Consider the following 22,782-nt stretch of genomic DNA (forward strand, 5'->3'; position numbering starts at 1 on the left):
ACGGGTTTGGAACGACATGGGGGTAAGTGATTAATGACAAAATTTTCATTTTGGAGTGGAGTAACCCTTTAATTGATATTTAAAATAGCACTATAAAATTAAAATAAAATATGATAAAAAGAAAATTATAAATATTATATATAATAAAAAAAATACATGTATTATTATTATTATTATTTAAAAATAGCAGCAAAACTAAGTCAGCCGCTGGACTCACTGTCTTCTTCGGTTCTCTGCTCCACGGCGAGGGTCCGGACCTTGACCTTCTCCGGCGGGGCGAGGGGTCGTCGAGGGGTCATGAGGCTGACGGCGGCGGTGCTCAGGAAGCGGTTGGCTCTGCCCAGCGTCGGGGAGCTCAACCAGCTGGGACGGGCCAAAGCGCCACCCATGGCCACAGCGCCAGACGGTCTCTGCCGTTCCCAAACACACAACAGCATTCATCTTCAGCCGCAGGACATTCAGCATAACGTCCTCACCAACAAAACTAGACTAGCTGCACTAAACAAAGCGCTCGACACCGGACGTCTCAAAGAGATTCAGCTACAGCCAAAATCCAGGTCACTTCTAATGGAACTAAATGGGGCCACGAAATGTAAGTAAAAGGGGACGTGTTTTGGAGAATGTAAAAGAAATGTGAAGCTTGTAAATTTACAAAGGCACTTTTCTGTTACAGTTTGTCTTATTTGAGCTAGAAAGTTGTTCTCGTCAGTTTTTAAGGGTCACTTCAGGGTTTTAGGCATTACGTTGCCATGGCAACAAGGTAAAACTAAATAAAGTTACACAAAAACTATAAAAAATATATAAAAATAACAGTAATACAATAAAAAGCATATAATAAAATATACAATTATAGTAGTTTGCAGTATATTATTATTTGATTTCAATATAAATAATATAAATCAATGTTTTAATATTAATACTAATAGTTATATTGTACAGTATGTATGTGTGTGTGCGTGTGTGTGTGTGCGTGTGTTTGTGTGTGTTTGCATAAAAATTTCAATACACATATGTAAATGAAGTGAAATAATGAATTATAATTAATTACATTTAAAATAATACATTATTTTATAATGTAAATTACAAAAGAAATAGTTTAATTATTCATGTGATTTATATGTATGAATATTTGTATTTAATTTACCTTTACAATAAATAAATAAATAAAATGTAACATTTTTATAACATATTACATACATACACTGGTCAACTGTTGTTGTGTTTAGTTGTGCTATAGAAATATATATGGTATTATAAAAATATAACATTCAAAGTATTAATATATATTTTAAAATTATATAAGATAATGATCCTATATTATATTGTATACAAAATACGATATTATATAATGATCCTATGTAAGATTATGATACTATATTATAATTATATAAAAATAAAAAGAGCCTAAAAATGTTAAGCAGCACAAATGTTTCCAATATTTATAATAAATCAGCATATTAGAATGATTTCTGAAGGATCATGTGTCACTGAAGACTGGAGTAATGATGCTGAAAATTCAGCATTAAATTACATTTTAATATATATTCAAATAGAGAACATTTATTTTAAATTGTAATATTTCACATTTCTGTATTTTTGATCAAATAAATGCAGTTTTTATTTAAAGAAAAACATTAGCCTTATTAAAAAGGACTATTATTTATAAGTTTTTTTTTTTTTTTTCTTCTGGGGCCTGAAATGGAGGAATTTTGGTCAATATTGATAATTAAACATTATTTTGCTGAATGTGTTTTTGTGCTGGCACCTTAGGCTGGTTTAGGTCTGTCATGGATAGATAAATAAATAAGACAATAAAACTGCCAGTAGGTTGCAGCAAGTCCCTGTTTTAATAAATGATTTAGTGAATCATTCAAGTCAAACGATTCGTTCAAAACGGCTGATTTAGTCAGAAACTAAACAAGTGAGTCTATCTGAATGGACAGTTGAATCACTGGCTCAGTCGATTCGTTCAAAAACAGATTCATTCAAGGAACAGAACACTGTGTTGCCCTGCACTGTTGTATAAAACTAATAGCACATTTGTGCTAGCGCACATGTGATGATCAGGTGCTGATATTCAGAAAAGAACGTTGCTTGTGCAATGAATATAAAACAAAAACTCATACATGGATATTTTTTGTTTCATTGCTGGAATTATAAGGGCATTCTAACTCCATTCTAATAGGCTTCATCGCGCAGTGAATGCTTTTGGACTCTCAAGAAGGGATAGTTTTTTTGTTTTGTTTTTTTGAAAAGTCGGATATTGTCTGCTCTCCTATTGTCTCTCAGTCCTTCACAGTCAGACAGCACAATAACGTTATATCAGGGGAATGCCTTTAAATTCTAATCAAGGAAAAATCATACCTTCTGTTGTCTTCTTTTTAAAGAACTTCAAAAATTGCGCTTGAACCGGTTTTGCGCGAAAAATGACGAAAACTTGCTTCCAGCTTGTGTGCAGCTTGTTACAGTAACGAGTTCGAATTGGCTAATCGCCGTTATTTAGTTGGTGAATTATCATAAGTAGAGAATTTTAACATTTTATGTGCATGATAAATTCTACGTAATACACAATTAATAATCCAAAGGGGATGGTAAGGGGGGACGGAGGTTTTACAGAGTGACATGCTTTTTGTCATTTTTTTCGACCAGGGGGATGCCATCCCCCCGCAATGCGAGCCCTGGAAACAAGCGTATACAAACACAATTGTCGAAGATGCCTTTCATTTTAATCACAATGGGTGAATAGTACCAGGCTGATTCATAACTTACGTACCATCCGCTCTGTATAATACAACAGATTATGTGAGCCTCAAATCATAATACATCGAAAATTGTATGTCAAACGTCAGATTTATTTGACTATTTTGACACTTTTATTGATAACTATAATATGGGGAAATGGGATCATTGTGTTTTCATGGTGTACAAGCAGCGAGGCCCCTTCTCAAGTTTCTGGAGGAATTTATGAAGTGGAAAGTTATTTCATGAACCACATATGTAGTGTGGAGGTGAAACTAACTAAAATTAGCAATGCTACAAACTTAGTGATGTGTGACACTTTTGGGACATTAATGGAATAGTTCACCCAAAAATGAAAATTTCCTGAAAATTTCCTCAACCTCAGGTCATTCAAGACTTAGATGAGTTTCTTTATCAGAAGCTTTAAAATTTAAATGTAAAAATTTAAAATTTAAAGCTTATTCATTTTAAAATGTAAATGTTGCTATTCATTAAACAATTCTATGCTATGTTTAATGTTAATTATTCTGTTCAAGCGTCATGCTGTCTGACACCTAAATTCAGATCCTCATGTTTTTTGGGCCATATACAAATTTGAACTTCACCACAGAACTTGCAGCCAATCCAGGCAAACTCCTGTCAAATACCTCAGACAAACAAAATCATCTAACGCAAACCACAAAAGAACATATTACATCAAAGGCACAACTCTCAACCACTTCCTTCATCCTCCTTCCCTCTCTCTCACTCTATCTTAGCGTGTTCCCTGCTGTTCGTCAATATTTTTGCGGCATGTACCGCTGCCTTGAGGGAAATCAATATCCATCTGCATCCCAGTCTTTCTGAACGCCGCCAGCATCCGTCTTTTCCCATCATTTCAGAAATTTTAATGATGCCACAAATCACAGTAACGACCACCAATGTTTTTGAGGTTAATAATGAAGTCGGAAACCAAAAAAAAAAGAGAAAATAAAAAGAAAACACCCTGCAGGAAGTGTACAATGTATTCGGTCTCAATTTAAAACTAATTTGGGGGGTTGATCCATCTAAACCATTCGTCTGGCAGCTTTGAAAAGATCAATAGTGAAATTGCAAGAGTTACCAAACAAAACGAACATAACAGGCACATCAATATGAGATTGCACGTCTCTGTTTACGTCTAGGAAGATTAAAAACCGTTACGTCTGAAAGCATTAAAGCGAGCTTCTGAAAACAAACAAAATTAAAAAGTAAAACAAAAGTACTTTTGTTGTTGCCACACCTCATACAGAAAAGCTTTATTTCTTGTCTTCAGAGGTTTTAACCGACTGGATTGTATCTGCTGTCAGTGCGAGTAACACTCAAAACAAATTGACCTTCTGCTCCCTCTGGTGGTGTCTAGAGCAGCTGCATGCTGGGTAATTATTTGACCAACCTCTGAAACACACTTTACATGTGTTTTTTACCAACCTTTGAGCGTTTTCTTCAGATGCGAGAGAAGTCCTCCTAAACGCTGCAGGTCAAAGTAATCCACCTTCCCGTTGTAGAAGAGCTGAGGGGGGACGTACGCGTCTGACGGGAACACAAATGGGGTCAATGACATGACATTCAATTATAAGTTCAGTGCCTTAACTTTATGTTAGCAGCCAATGCAACATTTTCATTTACTTCAGGTTTTTTATTTGTATATTTTATTTTGTATTTATTTGTATTTATAAAATACAAAAGAAATAAAGAAATAAAGAATTATAATAAAGAAATAAGCATAGTTATTTTAGTATTATTTATATATTGTTTGGGTTTTATAAATATTTTGAATTAGCTTTTATTTTCATTTTTAATTAAATTTTTTGTCATTTTGAATGACTTGAATTATATTTTTTGGATTACATATTTTATTTTTTAATAATGTTTTTAAATATAACCATGTAGGTTTCATTTATTTTTATTTGAGTTTTAGTTGCTGCAACTTAAAATTGTTATTTTAATTTTAGTGCTTCAACTCATTCAGTTATTTGCCGAGGCAAGATTTTTAGTTTTCGCTGGAAGTTTGTCATGTAATATTTTCTTATATATATATATATATATATAAGCTTTATTTCAACTACCAAAAATATTTTTAATAGTTCAAGTTATTTAACAATATGAAGGGTTCATTTGCAAAAACTGATAAACGCCACTTTAAAAAAAATGAGCTGATTGCCGTGCATTATTATACACACATACATACATACTTTTTTTTTTCTTTTCATTTTTATTGAAAAAAAATATAATTTATATCAATGAGAAATGTGTACCTTCACTGCTGATGGATCCTGGGCTTTTTCTCTTGCCTTCATCCCAGTAGCTCCTGATGGCCGTGATGAGCCGGTGTATGAAACACACCATGTATTCAGGAGGACACAACACTGTGGGGTTCTGAACACACAAACAACATCACATCAATTGAAGCATGAGACAAACATCAAACCCTCCAATAAAAGCCTGATCACTGCAAATTAACTGAAACAATCCTATCAATAACAATCCCGTTACAGAAAATGGCCATATTCATTTACTTCTGTGAAGTTTAAGCAGGGAACATCAGATTCAGTGCCAAAAAGCATGCACTGAGAATTATAAAATCCTCAAGCTTCTTTTGTCTTTATTGTTACATCCTTTATGTCAGCACAATTTGCCAATTTATATGATACTGGAACTAATAAAAACAAAACAAAGCAGATGTACCAGTCATCAAAACACATTAAGTAACATATTTCTGAAATGTCCTGTTTGCAGCATTGATTGGAAGACCTTCTGTGGCAGGAGCTCTTTAAATCGTACCAAATGCTGTGTGGCGGGTTTGTAGCTTTTACTTTTGCTTTTGCAGAAATAGACTGTGATCTTATGATCTATTCATCACATGTAAAGGAATATCCAATCCAGATAAAGAATATCTAGATACTATGCAGATATGGAACATATATGGTATGAAGGAGGCCAAAGCTGTCCTGTGTGTCCTACCCCTCTATTGCTGGCGTTCTCTTGAAGGAACTTGCGGAATTTGTTCAGGAAAATGTATCGAGAAGCTTCGCCCTGTGAAAAAAAGAGACACAGGTAATTACGGCACACAGGTTGGATCAGAAGCATTCACAACTTGTAACTGAATATTAATCTTTCTCTAGATGGCAATCGTTTGTCGAGTCTCAGGCAAAGGGATAGTTCACCCAAAAATAAAAATTATGTCATTAATTACCTTTGTTCATCTTCGGAACACAAAGATAAAATAAATAATAAAATTTATTATAATTAAAATAATAAAATTTGATAAAATCTGAGACCTTTCTGACCCTCCATAGACAGCAAGGATATTACCACGATCAACGCACAGAAACGTAGCAAAGGACATCGTTAAAATAGTCCATGTGACATCAGGGGTTCAACCGTAAGTTTACAAAGCAGAGAGAATACTTTTTGTGCGCAAAGAAAACAATAATAACATAATTTATTCAGCAATTCTTCTCCCAGAGTTACCGTCTTCCCCCATTTTGGAGAGTACCCCAGAACGTAATCAATTTAATCAGTGTTGTTTACATTCAGCGAAAAATCTGTGTTCCAAAGTCTTAGGGGTTTGGAACAACATGAGGGTGAGTAATTAATGACAGAATTTTCATTTTTGGGTGAACTATACCTTTAAATTATGTTCTGATGATCACACAAAACCATTATATGGCTTTTGAAGACATAAGCTGTAGTACTAGTTATATAGGCTATTTTTATGGTGAACTCCCAAATATAATAAACTAAAATTTTAAAAGAAGGTCTCACTAAATAAAAAAATAAAATAAATTTAAAGGGCAAAACATTTTTGCTAAATTTAAAAATAAATTTAGCAAAATTTGATGTTGCTAAAAAGAACATTATTTTGTGTATTTGGTGTAATGAAATGTGTTTATGCGGTTTAAGGTTAAAAAAACATTATTTTCCACATACTGTACATTATTGTTTCTCCTCTATGCCCCGCCTTTCTGAAACGCGTCGATTTTTACAAAGCTCATCAGTCTGAAAAGCGAGGTGTGCTCTGATTGACCAAGCCAACCACCTAATAAATAATATGTGTCAGTACTGGGTCAATAGTATGTAACAAGCATTACTTTTATTTGTATCAATACTACAGCGAGAATAAAAGTTACGCTTTCTTTCTTTGCGTGAACATTGTGGGCGCGTTATGCAAATCTTCCCACATCGTGATGTAGCCATGTGGGGTCATGCGTGTTAGAACGAGCCGTTTTAGGTAGGCGTGGTTGACTCTTAACTTTTATAAAGAATGTCTCTTTGGATTTGAGACTTTAGTCTTTGCAACTTTACAGATCTTCTTTATGCACCAAGAGCTTGTAACACTCCAAAGAGAAAGGACAAATTTAAATCGCATCATATGACCCCTTTAAATAAAAAAAATTAAAAACGTATTTGGGCTAAACAACATCTTAGTTGAATTGTAAAAATATCCCCCCAAAAAAGGTTTATGTTAGGGTACTAGATATTATGAAGAAAATTAATATAATAGTAATAATTATTATATAAACCAGATTAATTTAATAACTAGTATTTATATTTTTGTGGTTTCATCCAATTTCAGTGTTAAATACTTTTATAATTCTTAATATCTTGAATAAGCATTTATTTTATATTTTGTTTTCATTTTAGCTTGTGCTTTTGTGATTTTTTATAAGATTTAGTTTTTTCTAATTATTTTTATGAATATTTCTGAATATTTTCTATTTCTGTTATATCTTTTTTTCTGAATATTTCTATTTAGCTATATTTTTTATTTCAGTTTTAGTTTCAGTAATTATAGTACTTCAACTTACATTTATTTTAAGTTAGTTTCCAAAGGCACTAGTTTCTAAGGTCTTAAATGTAATTTTTTCCTCTAATATTTATTTATTTATTTTATTTAATTTTAGCTTTATTTCAATTTATCAAAATTATTTTTAATAGTTTTAGTTCACAATAACAACACTGTCCCATTTAGATTTTTTTTTACACAAAAAAAACTGTTTGACACTTTTCATGTAGGTCAGACTGGGTCTTCCTGTCTAAATGGGCCATTCTCTGACATTCCCATATTATACATTTTATAAATATAATAAAACACAACTGTGCGAGCAGACGTGTGCAAAACAAGCATCAACATACCGTCCCCTTGTCTTTATTGTTCAGCATTAACCTCAGGATCTGAACCTGCAGCTCCTCCACAACTACACACACACACGGGTTCAGCTGAGTGTCACAGTGACAGATATGCTTGCAGATCTGATGTTGTGTGTGTGACATACCCTCAATCCTCTTTTTCAGTCTGTGACAGCCGCGCTCGTACGCTCGCCGTCTCAGCCTCTCCTCGGGCGTCTCCTCGCGTGTGTCCCTCTCATCTTTGCCCTGGACACGCGTCAGGAGAGACAGCGGAGAATTATTCATCTGTCGCTCAGTTCAGATTAGTGTTTGCCTGACGAGATCATTTCAGGTTACAGCTTTTGTGAAGCCTGTGTATATAATGCTATTCATATTCATACTCATGTGTCCGGATGTTTCTAACCTCTTTGTCAAAGCGTGTGGGCCACCAGGTGGTGATCTGAACCTGCAGCTCCTCCACAACTACACACACACACACGGGTTCAGCTGAGTGTCACAGTGACAGATATCTGATGTGGCAGATCTGATGTTGTGTGTGTGACATACCCTCAATCCTCTTTTTCAGTCTGTGACAGCCGCGCTCGTACGCTCGCCGTCTCAGCCTCTCCTCGGCCGTCTCCTCGCGTGTGTCCCTCTCATCTTTGCCCTGGACACGCGTCAGGAGAGACAGCGGAGAATTATTCATCTGTCGCTCAGTTCAGATTAGTGTTTGCCTGACGAGATCATTTCAGGTTACAGCTTTTGTGAAGCCTGTGTATATAATGCTATTCATATTCATACTCATGTGTCCGGATGTTTCTAACCTCTTTGTCGAAGCGTGTGGGCCACCAGGTGGTCGGGATGAGCTCCTCCAGCCCTGCCTCCTTCACTCTCAGAGGGGTCTTGATGTAGAAGAAGACCACAGATCGGAGCACGTCAAACGTGATGCTGTTAAGGAACGAAACCCATACAAATCCACAAGCTAAATGCTTCTAACATGTCTGTTTAGGCAGTTCTTCCTTACAGCCAGAGAAAACTACTGGAAAGTTAAATTGAATGCTTGTACTATGACCAAACTTTGGCTTCTAGTTCTAGTAGTAAACAACTGTTGTATATATGTTGTGCAAAACTTTTATGTATATATATATTTTTTTTAATTGTGTACAGAGTTTACATATTTTGTAATAAATCCATAAACATATCTAACTACTTATATGCCCATAATGTAAATACTTACCTAAATATCCACATACCCAGCTACTAAATATCCACCTATTTACATCTTTTCATAAATCTAGCTACATAAATATTGATACAACCACCTCAATCTCAACATCACATATCTATCTATCAATCTATCTATCAACATATCTATCCAACTACCTAAATATATAGCATAATCTATTGACCTACATACCTACCACCATATCTATCCATCTACCTAAATATATACCATAATCTATTGACCTATCTACCTACCTAGCAACATATCTATCCATCTACCTAAATATATACCATAATCTATTGACCTATCTACCTACCTAGCAACATATCTATCCATCTACCTAAATATATACCATAATCTATTGACCTATCTACCTACCTAGCAACATATCTATCCAACTACCTAAATATATACCATAATCTATTGACCTACCTACCTAGCAACATATCTATATAAATATATACCATAATGTACTGACCTATCTACCTACCAGCAAACATATCTATCCATCTACCTAAATATATACCATAATCTATTGACCTACCTACCTATCAACATATCTAACCATCTACCTAAATATATACCATAATCTATTGACCTACCTACGAGTCATCATATCGATCCATCTCCCTAAATATATACCATAATCTATTGACCTACCTACCTGTCAACATTTCTATCCATCTACCTAAATATATACCATAATCTATTGACCTATCTACCTACCTAGCAACATATCTATCCATCTACCTAAATATATACCATAATCTATTGACCTATCTACCTACCTAGCAACATATCTATCCATCTACCTAAATATATACCATAATCTATTGACCTATCTACCTACCTAGCAACATATCTATCCATCTACCTAAATATATACCATAATCTATTGACCTATCTACCTACCTAGCAACATATCTATCCATCTACCTAAATATATACCATAATCTATTGACCTATCTACCTACCAGCAAACATATCTATCCATCTACCTAAATATATACCATAATCTATTGACCTACCTATCTTTACCTAAATTTATAGCATAATCTAATGACCTATCTACCTACCTGCAAACATTTCTGTCCATATATCTAAATATATACCATCATCTATTGACCTACCTACCTACCTTTCAACATATCTATCCATCTACCTAGCTAAAGACATATATTGACATATAATACCTATATTATCTATCCGAAATCTAGCTACCTACTAAAAATGTCTACCTTTTGACACATCATAAGCATTTACCAACCTACCTACCTATGTATCAACATATACATAAATATCTACTTACCTACAAATTTTTCATAAGAAATAAATAGATTTATTATTCATAACAATAAAGATAATAAAATACTCGGACACACTATGGTTGTCAAATTTAGTGGAACAGGTCCATAGTTCACGTGTTTGAAACATCTACCTTATTTTATTTCACCTATCTATCCACCTACGTGATCTACAGTGAAGTTCAGTAGGCAATGGCCACGAGAATGCAAGAATGCTAAAATGCTATGAATATATTTCTAATTAATAGATTTTTCTAAATTTTTTGCCTTTCTGGAGTGATTTTCAAAAGGTAAAGTGTCCTATGAAAGTTATAACCAAGAGGATATAGGACGTTGCTGAGCAGGTACTTCCTGGACTTCTCATGCCGGAGTATCGCTGTGGTCAGACGAAGGTAATGAATCTGGAGGACAGAGAAAGAAAACAGGTTTCAATAAAGCTTCCATCTGTTAAGCACTGGCTGCCACAGTAATAATTTGGATCAACATGTTGCCAGTTCCCTCTCACAACCATGGACATCAAACACATTACAGCAAGCTCAACACAAAGTGCCTCAGTCCTTTTCATTTTAACAAGACATTTATTTCAAGTGGGATGGGCACACAGCCCATGTCCCTGCTGATAATTGCCATTAACATCAATGGGCCAGGAGGACGTCAACACCTCTCTGCCTCTGATTAGACAAATGCAGACGCTAAGCATGAACATGCTTTGAAGTACGAGTTCCCAGCATGCAATAATGTTTTCCTTTTTCCTTCCTGTCAGCGGTTCTATCATTCTCAGCACCAATAAACTTCAATATAACATTACAACAGCTTGGAAAATGGATTTGCATGAGAGGGCAATCATTGGGTTTCTCACCTGAAAGCCCAGATCAGGGATGATGGGAGAGAAACGATACGCTCTCAGCAGAGACATCATCAGCTGCTTCAGACACTCGCTCACCTCGTGGTCCTTCAGGAGAAGAAGAAAAAATTACAGTCTCAGAAGAATAAAACACATTATATCCAATCTCATTCCAGACGTTTTGAGTCTGTACCTCCATGAGAAGCCAGAAAAGGTCCAGCAGCTGTTGTATAAGAGGATGCTCTTCGACAGATCCTCCACCCTCCAAAATACTCAACAGGAAGTTCATCAGCACATCCTCCACTAAGTACACTTTGCACTAGCAGACACACACATTAGCATTAAATAAAGTGGTTTATGGAACAACGACAATGGTTTTACAGAAACTCTGAGTGATTTACCATGAGAGGTGCGAAGTGGTTGAATATATGTGCAAGGGTGACCAGGATGGTGGGATCTCCTTGAATCTGCCAGACTCCGCTGTCTCTCTCCACAAGCTTCTCCTCCTGACGAAAAACAAAATCAAATGTCTTCTCATTCAGTTTTGTTTTAAAGATTGATACATCACACTGCATTTTCTTCTATTCTGAAGCAACACACTGTACAGTAGGCACCTGTGTGTCGATGTAGGTGGACAGGACTGTCTTGAGGTATCCCAGAAGCCTGTTGGCTTTGATGAGGTCAGTAGTTGGTGGGCTTTGAAGAGGAAGGTAACCTTCCACAGGGTACGTGAGGAACAGATGAGTTAAGGGTTTTAAGCGTTTGTGGTTGGTCTACGGTTTCACATGTTTTGTTTTTATGGTTTTTAAGGTATACCTGAAAACATTATATGTGACCCTGGACCACAAAACCAGTCATAAGGGTCAATTTTGTCAATTTGAAAATCTGGAATCTGAGGGTGCAAAAAAATTAAAATATTGAGAAAATCACCTTTAAAGTTGTTTCTCGTCCGGTGTGCGACCGCCTGAAACGCAGTTTTTTCACCTCCGTGCCCAAACGTCTTTGTTGGGGCTTCCGAAAGCGGATGATGTCAGGAAACAGTGGTTGCAATTTATTTTTTAACTCAACACATTTTGTTTTTTGGAAGGCGGACCCTCATCAAAGCCGGAACTAATCGAGCTGTTTGTGCCAGGCTGGGGAGAGAGGTGTTGTAATAATGTAAATTATGTGAAAAATAATGTGTTTTTCGAACCACCAAGCATGAGAGCATGTTCTAGTACACCCCCAAAACAAAATCAAGTTTTGTTTTGTAAACTTTGTAAAAGAGCATAATAGGACCCCTTTAAGTTTTGATATATTTACGGAAGGAAATTTACAAAATATCTTCATGGAACATGATCTTTACTTAATATCCTAATGATTTTTGGCATAAAAGAAAAATCTATTTTGACCCATACAATGTATTTTTGGCTATTGCTACAAATATACCCCAGCGACTTAAGACTGGTTTTGTGGTGCAGGGACACATATAATTACATTATAATTACATTATATAATTAATAAATATGTCGGTCACACTTTATTTTAAGATCCGATTCTCGCAATTAACAAACCATTAACTATGACTTTTGCCTCAATAAACTCCAAATTCGCTGCTTATTAATAGTTATTAATAAGGTAGTTGTGAAGTTTAGGTATTGGTTTTGGATTAGGGATGTAGAATATGGTCATGCAGAATATGCGTTTTATAAGTACTAATAAACAGCCAATATGTTAATAATAGGCATGCTAATAAGCAACGAGTTACTAGTGAGAATTAGTCCCTATACTAAAGTGTAATCATATATATCAATTAAATTGGTTACAATTTAAACATGCATCTACTTTTATTCTGACATCTTATAAATATATTATCAAGTTTCAAGTTGTACTTGAAATAAATATTACATTATTATTCAATAAACATATTATATGAAATGTAAATATATATCATGTATTTCTAAAAAATAAACTGGATTACATTATTAAAACAGATCACTTAAAATGTTATAATATAAATATGTCTTATAAATGATTTTTCAAGTTTTCCTTGAAATAAATATAATAATTTTATTCAATAACAATATTATTAAATAAACATATATAATGTGTTTAAAATAAATATATTACTTTATATTATTAATAAATAAAACAATTAAATATTACAAATTTAACATCTAGAATTTATACATCTACTTTTATTCTGAAGTCCTAAAAATATCAATTTATTGTTCAAGCCGTATTTGGAATAATAGGTAATTACATTATTTTATTATACATATATGCTGTATTTAGAAGTCTTATGAATCAATCTATGTTGCAATATATTAGTTATTATAATATACTATGTAACATATTACATTATACATGTATAAATATTACATAAATAAATGTAAGTACTTGAAAATCTTAAATAATATTAAGCATGTGTATATGTATAATAATATATTTGTAAATAATAAATAATATTTATAAATAATATAAATAAAACTATTAATGTATAATATATGTGACCCTGGAGCACAAAACCAGTCATCTAAATAGTTGTATCTCGACCAAATATTGTCCTATGCTTTCAAAAAATTGACCCTTATGACTGGTTTTGTGGTCCATGGTCACATATGTACTTCTAATTACTACCTAATTAGATTAATTCATTTATGATTGTATGTTTTAGAATAAATTAAAATGTATGTCATACACATTACATAAAATCTGTATGTATATGCATAAAAATGAGAAGGATATCTGAGAGGACGGCTGCCGAAATTGAAGGCTACAGACTCTTTGAAGGAAAGGCTGATTGCAGGGAAATATGCGACGCCTGGCCCCGTCTTAATATTGCTGAACGCAACACCGAGAGACTGTCCGTTACTGAAAAAGAAAAAAAATACTGCTATTAACAACAATTCACAGATATGTCCGTTAATGTCTACTAATTAGAATTTCACATCAGTTTCTCATGCTTTCATACCAAACTATAACGTACATCCAATAATAAAACTATACTTACAGACAAAACGTAATGGTTCCCTCATCCAAATCTATCAAACAGCTGACGATATCACCAGCAGCCCAGGACTAAAGCAAAAGAAATAAAAAGAATCAATAATGAGAGGCTTCGTGTTAAAATGTACTACTATGTATGGCCTTGAGTGGCTCAATGCTTTCATAAAAATGTGGCTCATCCAATCAGAATTGTGTTTGATAAGACTGTTACGTAAGTCTTTAAACAAGCAAACTACGACCAAACTGTCAAGGTCAAAAAAAATTCACAAGCACAAATTGAGCTTGACCGCTGAACTGAATGTGTGAAACGCTATGTTTTCACCTTGCCGTAGTTGGTGGTTGTCACGTTCCATTTGCGAACTCTGTTTCCGTCGTAAGCGTACGAGTCCGGCGTGTCCCCGACCCCTTCCTGAACACAAACACAGATCCACAGCGTACCGTATCTGGCAGTAATCGACTTGAACAAACCAATCTCACAGATAAATTAAAGGGATAGTTCACCCAAAAATGAAAATTGTGTCATTAATTACTCACCCTCATGTCGTTCTAAACCCGTAGGACCTCCGTTCATCTTCGGAACACAAATTAAGATATTTTTGATGCATTCTGAGAGCTCTCTGACCCTCCCATAGACAGCAATGTAATTACCATGATCAAGGTCCATAAACGTAGCAAGGAGATCGGTAAAATAATCCATGTGACATCAGGGGTTCAACCGTAATTTTACGAAGCTACGAGAATACTTTTTGTATTCTCTTTGTATTATTTTTGTATTATTGTATTATAAACGTAAATTGCGTATGCTGTTTTGTGTCATCTGCGTCACGCGGATACGTTGTTTTCGTTCAAATCAAAACGTAAACGACGTTAAAAAAGCGTATCTGTGTGGTGCGGCTGACACAAAACAGCATACGCAATTTACGTTCAGTGGATAACGTTACTCTCCAAAATGGCGCTAGGGTGACGAGGAGGAGACGAATTGTTGAATAAAGTCGGGTTTTTTTGTGTTTTTTTTCGCACAAAAAGTATTCTCGTAGCTTCGTAAAATTACGGTTGAACCCCTGATGTCACATGGACTATTTTACCGATCTCCTTGCTACGTTTCTGGACGTTGATCGTGTAAGGATCCTTGCTGTCTATGGGAGGGTCAGAGAGCTCTCAGAATGCATCAAAAATATCTTAATTTGTGTTCCGAAGATGAACGAAGGTTTTACAGGTTTGGAACGACATGAGGGTGAGTAATTAATGACAGAATTTTCATTTTTGGGTGAACTATCCCTTTAAGCCAAATCTGAGATTTAAAAAGGATTTCAAGAGCAGAGCGAACAGTCGTCATCTAATCTAGATTAATCTGCGTGATTTCTGCGGCTTTGAAAGCTTCCCATGAGAGCTAGCTAACTATTAGAGTGAATATGCAATTTGTACGGCTCCACACTCCAGAATTGACCTCTAAAATGGTGAAGTTACTGGCTTGTACCTCTTGGTTGAATCTGCAGTTCAATGTGCACCATCCGATTTGCATTAGGCCTTGAGATGAGATGAGAACTTCATAGACCCATTTCCCTAAAACCAATAAAAAACTATTAAAAACAGTACCGCAGTGGTACTATGGTATAGTAATTTAGGTTGCATTTACTTCAAGGTACTTCACCGTACAAGAGCACCATAGAATTAGCATTTCACTATATGGTACAGTTTAGTCATTGAAACGTTACCTTTGTAAACACAAGTGGTGGCTCTGATGGAGCTGAAGTTACTGTGGCCGATGACCTTCAATCCAAAAAGAGAGGAAGAACAAACCTGAACACATTTAACAGTAAACAACACACCGGTCTAAAAAGTGAAAATTGGCCCCATTTGAATTCATAATACACTTTCCTGGTGTTATTGACTAAATTGACTTCTCACCATCAAGTCAATTTAATAGTGAACTGACCTGAATTTGAATTATTTTAAAGCAGACCTAGGGTGTATTCACACCAGGAAAGTGCACTAGTTCACTTGCTTTGGTCCGGACCAAATACAATGTTGATTTTTTTTTTGTTTGTTTGGTGCGGTTTGCTTTCACACTGCCGTTTTTGCAAGTGAACCAGAAACTGTAAACAAAACCACACGTGTGCTTAAGGTCATCCATTCATTGGTTTATCCATTCAACCGTACCAGAGTTCGTTTGGAAGCGGACCGAGACCACCTCTTCAGCTGGGTCTCGGTACAGTTGTTTGGTGCGCACCCGAGTGCGATTGTTGTATTCACACCTGCCCAAAAGATCCGCACCAAGGGGGGAAACGAACTTGAGTTCGATTCAATCGAACCAAACAAGACAGGTGTGAACACACCCCTAAATTCTAAGTTTACTTGGCAGTTGTAAAATAAAATAAAATAAAATAATAAAATAAATTGTATTTTATTTTATTTTTATTTTATTTTATTTTATTTTAAATAAATTATTGTATTTTAAATATTTAAATAATTTATTTTACATTTTATTTAAAATAAAATGAAAATTTTATTTACAAAATTTTATTAAATGTTTTTATTCATTTATATTTTATTTTACTTTAAATAATTTAGAAGTGCCCACGATAACAATATCGTGCATATTCATTACCGTGATATATCGCATTACCGAATACCGGCACAAGTTTACTTTGAATAAAATAAAATAAAAAATTTTTTAAATAAATGATTGTATTTTAAATATTTTAAATAATTTATTTTACATTTTATTTAAAATAAAATGAAATTTTATTTACTACATTTTATTAAACGTATTTATTCATAAATTTTTTTTATTTTATATTTTATTTTATTTTACTTTAAATAAAATAAAATAAAATAAATTTATATAATGTCAATTTCTCACCCCCAAAAGGTCATCGTCAACAAATAACAGCCCTTCAAACCCACTGCTGTGATCCAGGACAACAGTTGAAGGTCCAAGACAGCCTTCTATCTGATCTGTACAGAAAAAGAAATACAATTTCACATAAATTAATATATCAATATATAATAATGGATATATTAGATATAAAGTATTATATATGAAATAAAATAATGAAAACATGGCTGAAAACATTACTACAATCAATCAATCAATAAATAAAACATAAATTAGCACATAAATCAACGAATAAATAAACATATTTGGGGGTACAGTAGATGTCAATAATAACTGATGAATTATGAATAAATATTACATAAAATAAGTGTGTTTTTTTCAGCAAGCACATTCAATTTCCCAGTAATTTGTGAGACGCTCAGCAGTGTATGTGTAAGTGTTTGTCTGACCTCTGCTGTCCTCAGTCACATTATCTTCAGCCAGCAGCTTCTCCAGATGAGCTCCGAGATCCTGGAACGTCAGGGTTTTCCTACAGGGACGAGACACGACACCAGAACTTGTCAGCTCACACACTGAAGAGACTAGACAACGACAACATTACTACAATCAATCAATCAATAAATAAAACATAAATTAGCACATAAATCAACGAATAAATAAACATATTTGGGGGTACAGTAGATGTCAATAATAACTGATGAATTATGAATAAATATTACATAAAATAAGTGTGTTTTTTTCAGCAAATACATTCAATTTCCCAGTAATTTGTGAGACGCTCAGCAGTGTATGTGTAAGTGTTTGTCTGACCTCTGCTGTCCTCAGTCACATTATCTTCAGCCAGCAGCTTCTCCAGATGAGCTCCGAGATCCTGGAACGTCAGGGTTTTCCTACAGGGACGAGACACGACACCAGAACTTGTCAGCTCACACACTGAAGAGACTAGACAACGACCGACTGATCTAACTAGACATATCAGAGAAAATAGAATGCATTTTATTTATAAAGTAAGTGATACATTGAAAAGATGGGATTCAGAATAGAATTACAATTTGGAAATAAACTGAAATCATATGCATTGAATTTATATTTACATTAAAAAAAGAAAAGCATTAAAATGAAGCTCTCAAATTTCTTCCGAGCTAAATATCTGTGAATAAATGAAGTTTAGTGTCACATGGCAGCAATGCGGTTTTATGCAGTGCTGACAGACGCCCATCATGACGCCTGACATGAAATCCAGCATTAGAGATGTAAACACATGAGCCGCTTCACTGCTCTGTGAGTGTCAGCTTTCTCTCATGTCCCATCATGCTCTATGTATAGATCAGCTCCAGTAACCAGACACTGGCTGGGATCAAGAGCGGGACGAGGCCAGCAACTTCCACTCAAACAACTAATGCAGCAAACTTCATTTCTTCATGATTTGTTACGATCCGCCGAATAAGTTATACTTCAACAGAGTAAAAAATACTGATGACTCATCCTGCTTTGCACAGATTTCTGTCCAATCAGATGCTCTCTAGAACAAGAAGCCCCTCCTCCCATAACCAGCTGCACTTGATTAACATGAAGCAAATCATGCTTCAAAAACATGCAGGTGAAAAAATAATTCACAATTCAAAACTAAATATGAGATCAAATAATATGTAAGGGCCGAAGACAAAAATGGGTTTTCAAGAATTAAAACAATAAAAGTACAGCCATTCAGTGTAACAATAGCTACTTTTCTCAATATACCAAAAATCGTGTCAGGCATATTTAAAACGAGTACACAGAGGTGACATTAATAGACTCTATTTAAGGATCACAGCCCTAAAATACTCACAAATTGTTTAAAATATGCATGAATGAGTCAAATGGTTGATTTATAGGCAGGCAAAACAGTAATCCACTCATTCACTCACACACCATACTTTTCATTCACTTAAAATGACTTGAAATGTGAGACAGCTTAAAATTAAATTTGCAAGCAATATTTACAGAGGATTTGATGACTAATGATCTAAAAATGTGATTAATAATATTGTGAAATTGTTAAATAAAACAAAATATACAAAAAAAATAACCAAAATATACAATTACAACATATTATTAATTACACATATGATCAAAAGCAATTTGATGTGGAAAACAGTTTTGTGAACTTAATATGTGTGACCCTGGAGCACAAAACCAGTCTTAAGTCGTGGGGTATATTTGTAGCAATAGCCAACAATACATTGTATGGGTCAAAATTATAGATTTTTCTTTTATGCCAAAAATCATTAGGATTTTAAGTAAAGATCGTGTTCCATGAAGATATTTAGTAAATTTCCTACTGTAAATATATCAAAACTTAATGTTTGATTAGTAATATGCATTGCTAAGAACTTCATTTGAACAACTTTAAAGATGATTTTCTCAATATTTAGATTTTTTAGCAAGGTTTCCCCGCAGTTTTTTTATTTTATTTAATTTTTTTATTGAAGATATAGGTTTTCCCTCAGTTATCACAACATGGATTCAGATGTGCTTGTACTGTGTCTTTTGCGACGGCGTCGAAAGCGTCTGGAAAAGAGAAGGCTGGGGGTTCACCCTATTCTACGGACTCGGAAGGAGCGGAAGGCTGTGGGTTCACCCTATTCTACGGACTCGGAATGAGCGGGGAGAGTTCCATTCTTTAATTCAGGAGCTTCGGATGGATGAGGATCGCCACAAGGAGTACTTTGAGCTCGGTCATATTTTATTACCATTTTTTTTAAACTATAGTGAATAAACTGTATTAATGAATGAAATGTTCAAGGTGTCTGAATAAATTTTGGTTTGACTGTACATACATACATACATACATACATATATATATATATATTACATTTTTAAGTGCTGTCGGTTTTTCCCTTTAAATAGGTCATTTTATAAGTTCCTGTGGTGAGGTCCAAAATTAATTTTAAAATGAGTCTTAAAATATAAATATATAAAATAACGAACAACATTAAGTAATTTAATAATAATACACTTGTGTATGGTAATTATATTGTTCTCTCTCTCTCTCTCTCATATATATATATACTAAGCAATAAAAAATTATAAAATGTGTCCGCATTCAAATGTACCGTCTGATTTTTATAATCTTTTAAAGAAGTATTATATAAAATAGGATGCTGCGCTACGGCTAAAATTAGCGCTTCCTCCATTTTTGAATTTCTGTACAGAGAGGTCACGCAGTGACGTATCGATCTTCTACTGGTCACACGTCTTCACGTGATGCGAATTCGCAGGTCAGAGTTCACCAAACTTGAACTTTGGAACGCAGCGAAATGCGAATTTTTTCGTTTGAGCTTACGTTTCCGGTTTGACGCATTCGCATGCGTATGAATGGAAGTCAATGGAACTAAAAGTGCAGTGTGACCGCCCCTTTATGACTGGTTTTGTGGTCCAGGGTCACATTTTTGGTGAAAACGGTGATACACTACCATTCAAATGTTTGGGGTGAGTAAGATTTAAAAAACATAAATAAATAAAATAATGCGATATTCAGCAAGGATGTATTAAATTGTTCAAAAGTGACAGTAAAGACTTTTATAATGTTACAAAATATTTCAGTTTCAAATAAACACTGTTCTTTTACCATGGGGAAAATAAAAATCATCACGGTTATCATGAAAATAGTGATAATTTCAACATTGACAATAATAAGAACCATTAATAATAACTGGGCATCAATAATATTTGAGAATAACTGAGCAGCAAATCAGCATATTAGAATGATTTCTGAAGGATCCTGTGACACTGAAGACTGGAGTAATGATGCTGAAAATTCAGCTTTGATCACAGCAATAAATCACGTTTTACAATATATTTACATGGAAAACACTTTGCTGCTTCACAGCATTGCTGTTTTTACTGTATTGTTGATCAAATAAATGCAGCCTCGGTGAGCAGAAGAGACTTCTTTCAAAAACTTTAAGAAATATTAATTATTTCAAACTCTTGACCGGTAGTGTGTGCATGTGCTTATGTGTATGTTTGTGCATACAAGGCAAAAGCCCCCACAAAGGAATATTCTACATACAAAAGGTCAACCATAGACCCAAAAACAAGGAGGAATCTTGGGTAATCCACTAACCTGTACGCCGCTGATGCCGGTCCCGGCTTACTGGAGGCAGGAAACACATGGTGCAGATAGTCGCTCAGTAACTTCTCATTGACAATTCCTAAAAAAAGATACATCAAAATATGTACATTTGATGATTAATCAATTTACAGTGGGTTTACATCAATAAAGCCTCTTTATAAGGACATACCTGTGACTTTGGGTTTGTCTGTGTCTGATGCCAGGCGATAGTTGCGTCGGGACAGGACAGTGCCACCCTTTGAGCTCATACTGCTACTAGACAGATCAATTATAAAACCATAATTAATTATAGTATACATTTATAGCATTGCATATAGTATCCTCTAGTCTAACAACAATAGGATAAAGAATAGGATAAAGAATACAGATAGGCTAAATAAAATGCTGACTAGTAGACTAGAAATTATTTTGACAACAGTCTCAAACTAGAATGAAACCTGCAAATAACTTGTAGTTTCAATGTTTGCATGCTGTTATCTGAGCAAACATATACAAACATACACATAATATAAACATACTCTCTCTTTAGCCACTATCCCGCTAACATAACGGCTTAACGGCCGTGTTTAATGTGTTTACAACCAATTAAAATATCATTTAATGACTGTCGGGGGTCTAAAATGCCCAGCATATGTGCAAGAAAAACAATATTTAATGTGTTTCAGCCTCCGTGTTGAACACATATGACAGCCAGAGCTGCTATGATAACATGTCAAATATAAAATACACAGATAAAGCGACGTTAACGCTTGTTGTTTGGTTAATTTCTCCTGCAGTACTCACTGATTTGGTGTGCTGTGTTTGTTTGTGATCAGCAGATGTTGTTGTTGGGCTCTCCTCTTTAAATGTGTCTACAGTCACTGCCTTTAAGCATAGAAATACAATAAGCGGTGGGATGACAGTGAATGAACGGGAGTGATAAAATGGGCGGGGCTTGATGGCCCGGAGAGTGTCTCTCATTGGTCAGTTACGATGGATTTATATTTAAAAAATTCTAATTTTATATTGTCTCTGTTTGATTTTATCTCAGCATTATTTGTATTCTATGTTGTCGTTATTTATGTGTTAATTATTGTCCGGGATGCAGTTTGAAGTATTTCAGAGACGGCGTGTTTGTTGTTACTTTTCTCATCGCTTTTTGGGATGGACCAATCAGAGACGTTTTGCTTACAACATTATATAGCGTTTCGCAAGCGGATGTGTATTTTATACATCAAGTGTCACTATTTGGAATCAACCGATTAAAATGCTTATACAATTCAATATACAAAATTCTCCTTTAACATAAAAGGATTTGAATACGATTCAATAAGGGACGCGGCATTATGAGCCACGAAGAGCCCTCTGCAGGAATTTAGTTGTGCGACTTGTAATAAACAGTTGTTAGCATGCAAAAGTGCCCCCCAATTCTTTTAACACATACGATTCACGGCTATGGGGCGAGTTTTAGGACAAAATATGTTTAGACATGAACTAATGCGAACCATAAAATCCATAAAAGACCACTGGGTGGCAAATGTTTTCGGATAACTGTTTCCTATAAGTTATTCCTATAGGGGACGTTAGAGGGCTAAAAAGCCGGATTTATATTACGTT

General features: G+C 34.6%; 1 protein-coding gene across 1 annotated transcript in view; it reads right to left on the bottom strand.

Annotated features, from left to right (window-relative positions):
* Nucleotides 1-22,071, bottom strand: part of LOC107719710 (E3 ubiquitin-protein ligase RNF123-like) — a 146,096-nt gene extending 124,025 nt beyond the window's left edge. The window contains exons 1-23 of the mRNA XM_016527196.1: nucleotides 21,970-22,071; nucleotides 21,356-21,441; nucleotides 21,178-21,265; nucleotides 17,880-17,959; nucleotides 17,094-17,188; nucleotides 15,946-16,000; nucleotides 15,708-15,793; nucleotides 14,553-14,639; nucleotides 14,235-14,302; nucleotides 13,970-14,095; nucleotides 11,857-11,971; nucleotides 11,644-11,748; nucleotides 11,436-11,561; nucleotides 11,258-11,350; nucleotides 10,726-10,799; nucleotides 8,694-8,811; nucleotides 8,437-8,536; nucleotides 7,897-7,958; nucleotides 5,722-5,793; nucleotides 5,016-5,136; nucleotides 4,189-4,290; nucleotides 2,774-2,781; nucleotides 218-410 (exon numbers count right to left, since the gene is read on the bottom strand). Of these exons, the coding sequence (XP_016382682.1) occupies nucleotides 218-410; nucleotides 2,774-2,781; nucleotides 4,189-4,290; nucleotides 5,016-5,136; nucleotides 5,722-5,793; nucleotides 7,897-7,958; nucleotides 8,437-8,536; nucleotides 8,694-8,811; nucleotides 10,726-10,799; nucleotides 11,258-11,350; nucleotides 11,436-11,561; nucleotides 11,644-11,748; nucleotides 11,857-11,971; nucleotides 13,970-14,095; nucleotides 14,235-14,302; nucleotides 14,553-14,639; nucleotides 15,708-15,793; nucleotides 15,946-16,000; nucleotides 17,094-17,188; nucleotides 17,880-17,959; nucleotides 21,178-21,265; nucleotides 21,356-21,434 (2,053 nt within the window). The 5' untranslated portion in view covers nucleotides 21,435-21,441; nucleotides 21,970-22,071. The remainder of the gene's footprint in view (nucleotides 1-217; nucleotides 411-2,773; nucleotides 2,782-4,188; nucleotides 4,291-5,015; nucleotides 5,137-5,721; nucleotides 5,794-7,896; nucleotides 7,959-8,436; nucleotides 8,537-8,693; nucleotides 8,812-10,725; nucleotides 10,800-11,257; nucleotides 11,351-11,435; nucleotides 11,562-11,643; nucleotides 11,749-11,856; nucleotides 11,972-13,969; nucleotides 14,096-14,234; nucleotides 14,303-14,552; nucleotides 14,640-15,707; nucleotides 15,794-15,945; nucleotides 16,001-17,093; nucleotides 17,189-17,879; nucleotides 17,960-21,177; nucleotides 21,266-21,355; nucleotides 21,442-21,969) is intronic.
* Between the last annotated feature and the right edge of the window lie 711 nt (nucleotides 22,072-22,782).

The sequence above is a fragment of the Sinocyclocheilus rhinocerous genome, unplaced genomic scaffold, assembly GCF_001515625.1.
Source record: "Sinocyclocheilus rhinocerous isolate Xijiao unplaced genomic scaffold, SAMN03320098_v1.1 scaffold331, whole genome shotgun sequence".
Lineage (NCBI taxonomy): Eukaryota > Metazoa > Chordata > Actinopteri > Cypriniformes > Cyprinidae > Sinocyclocheilus > Sinocyclocheilus rhinocerous.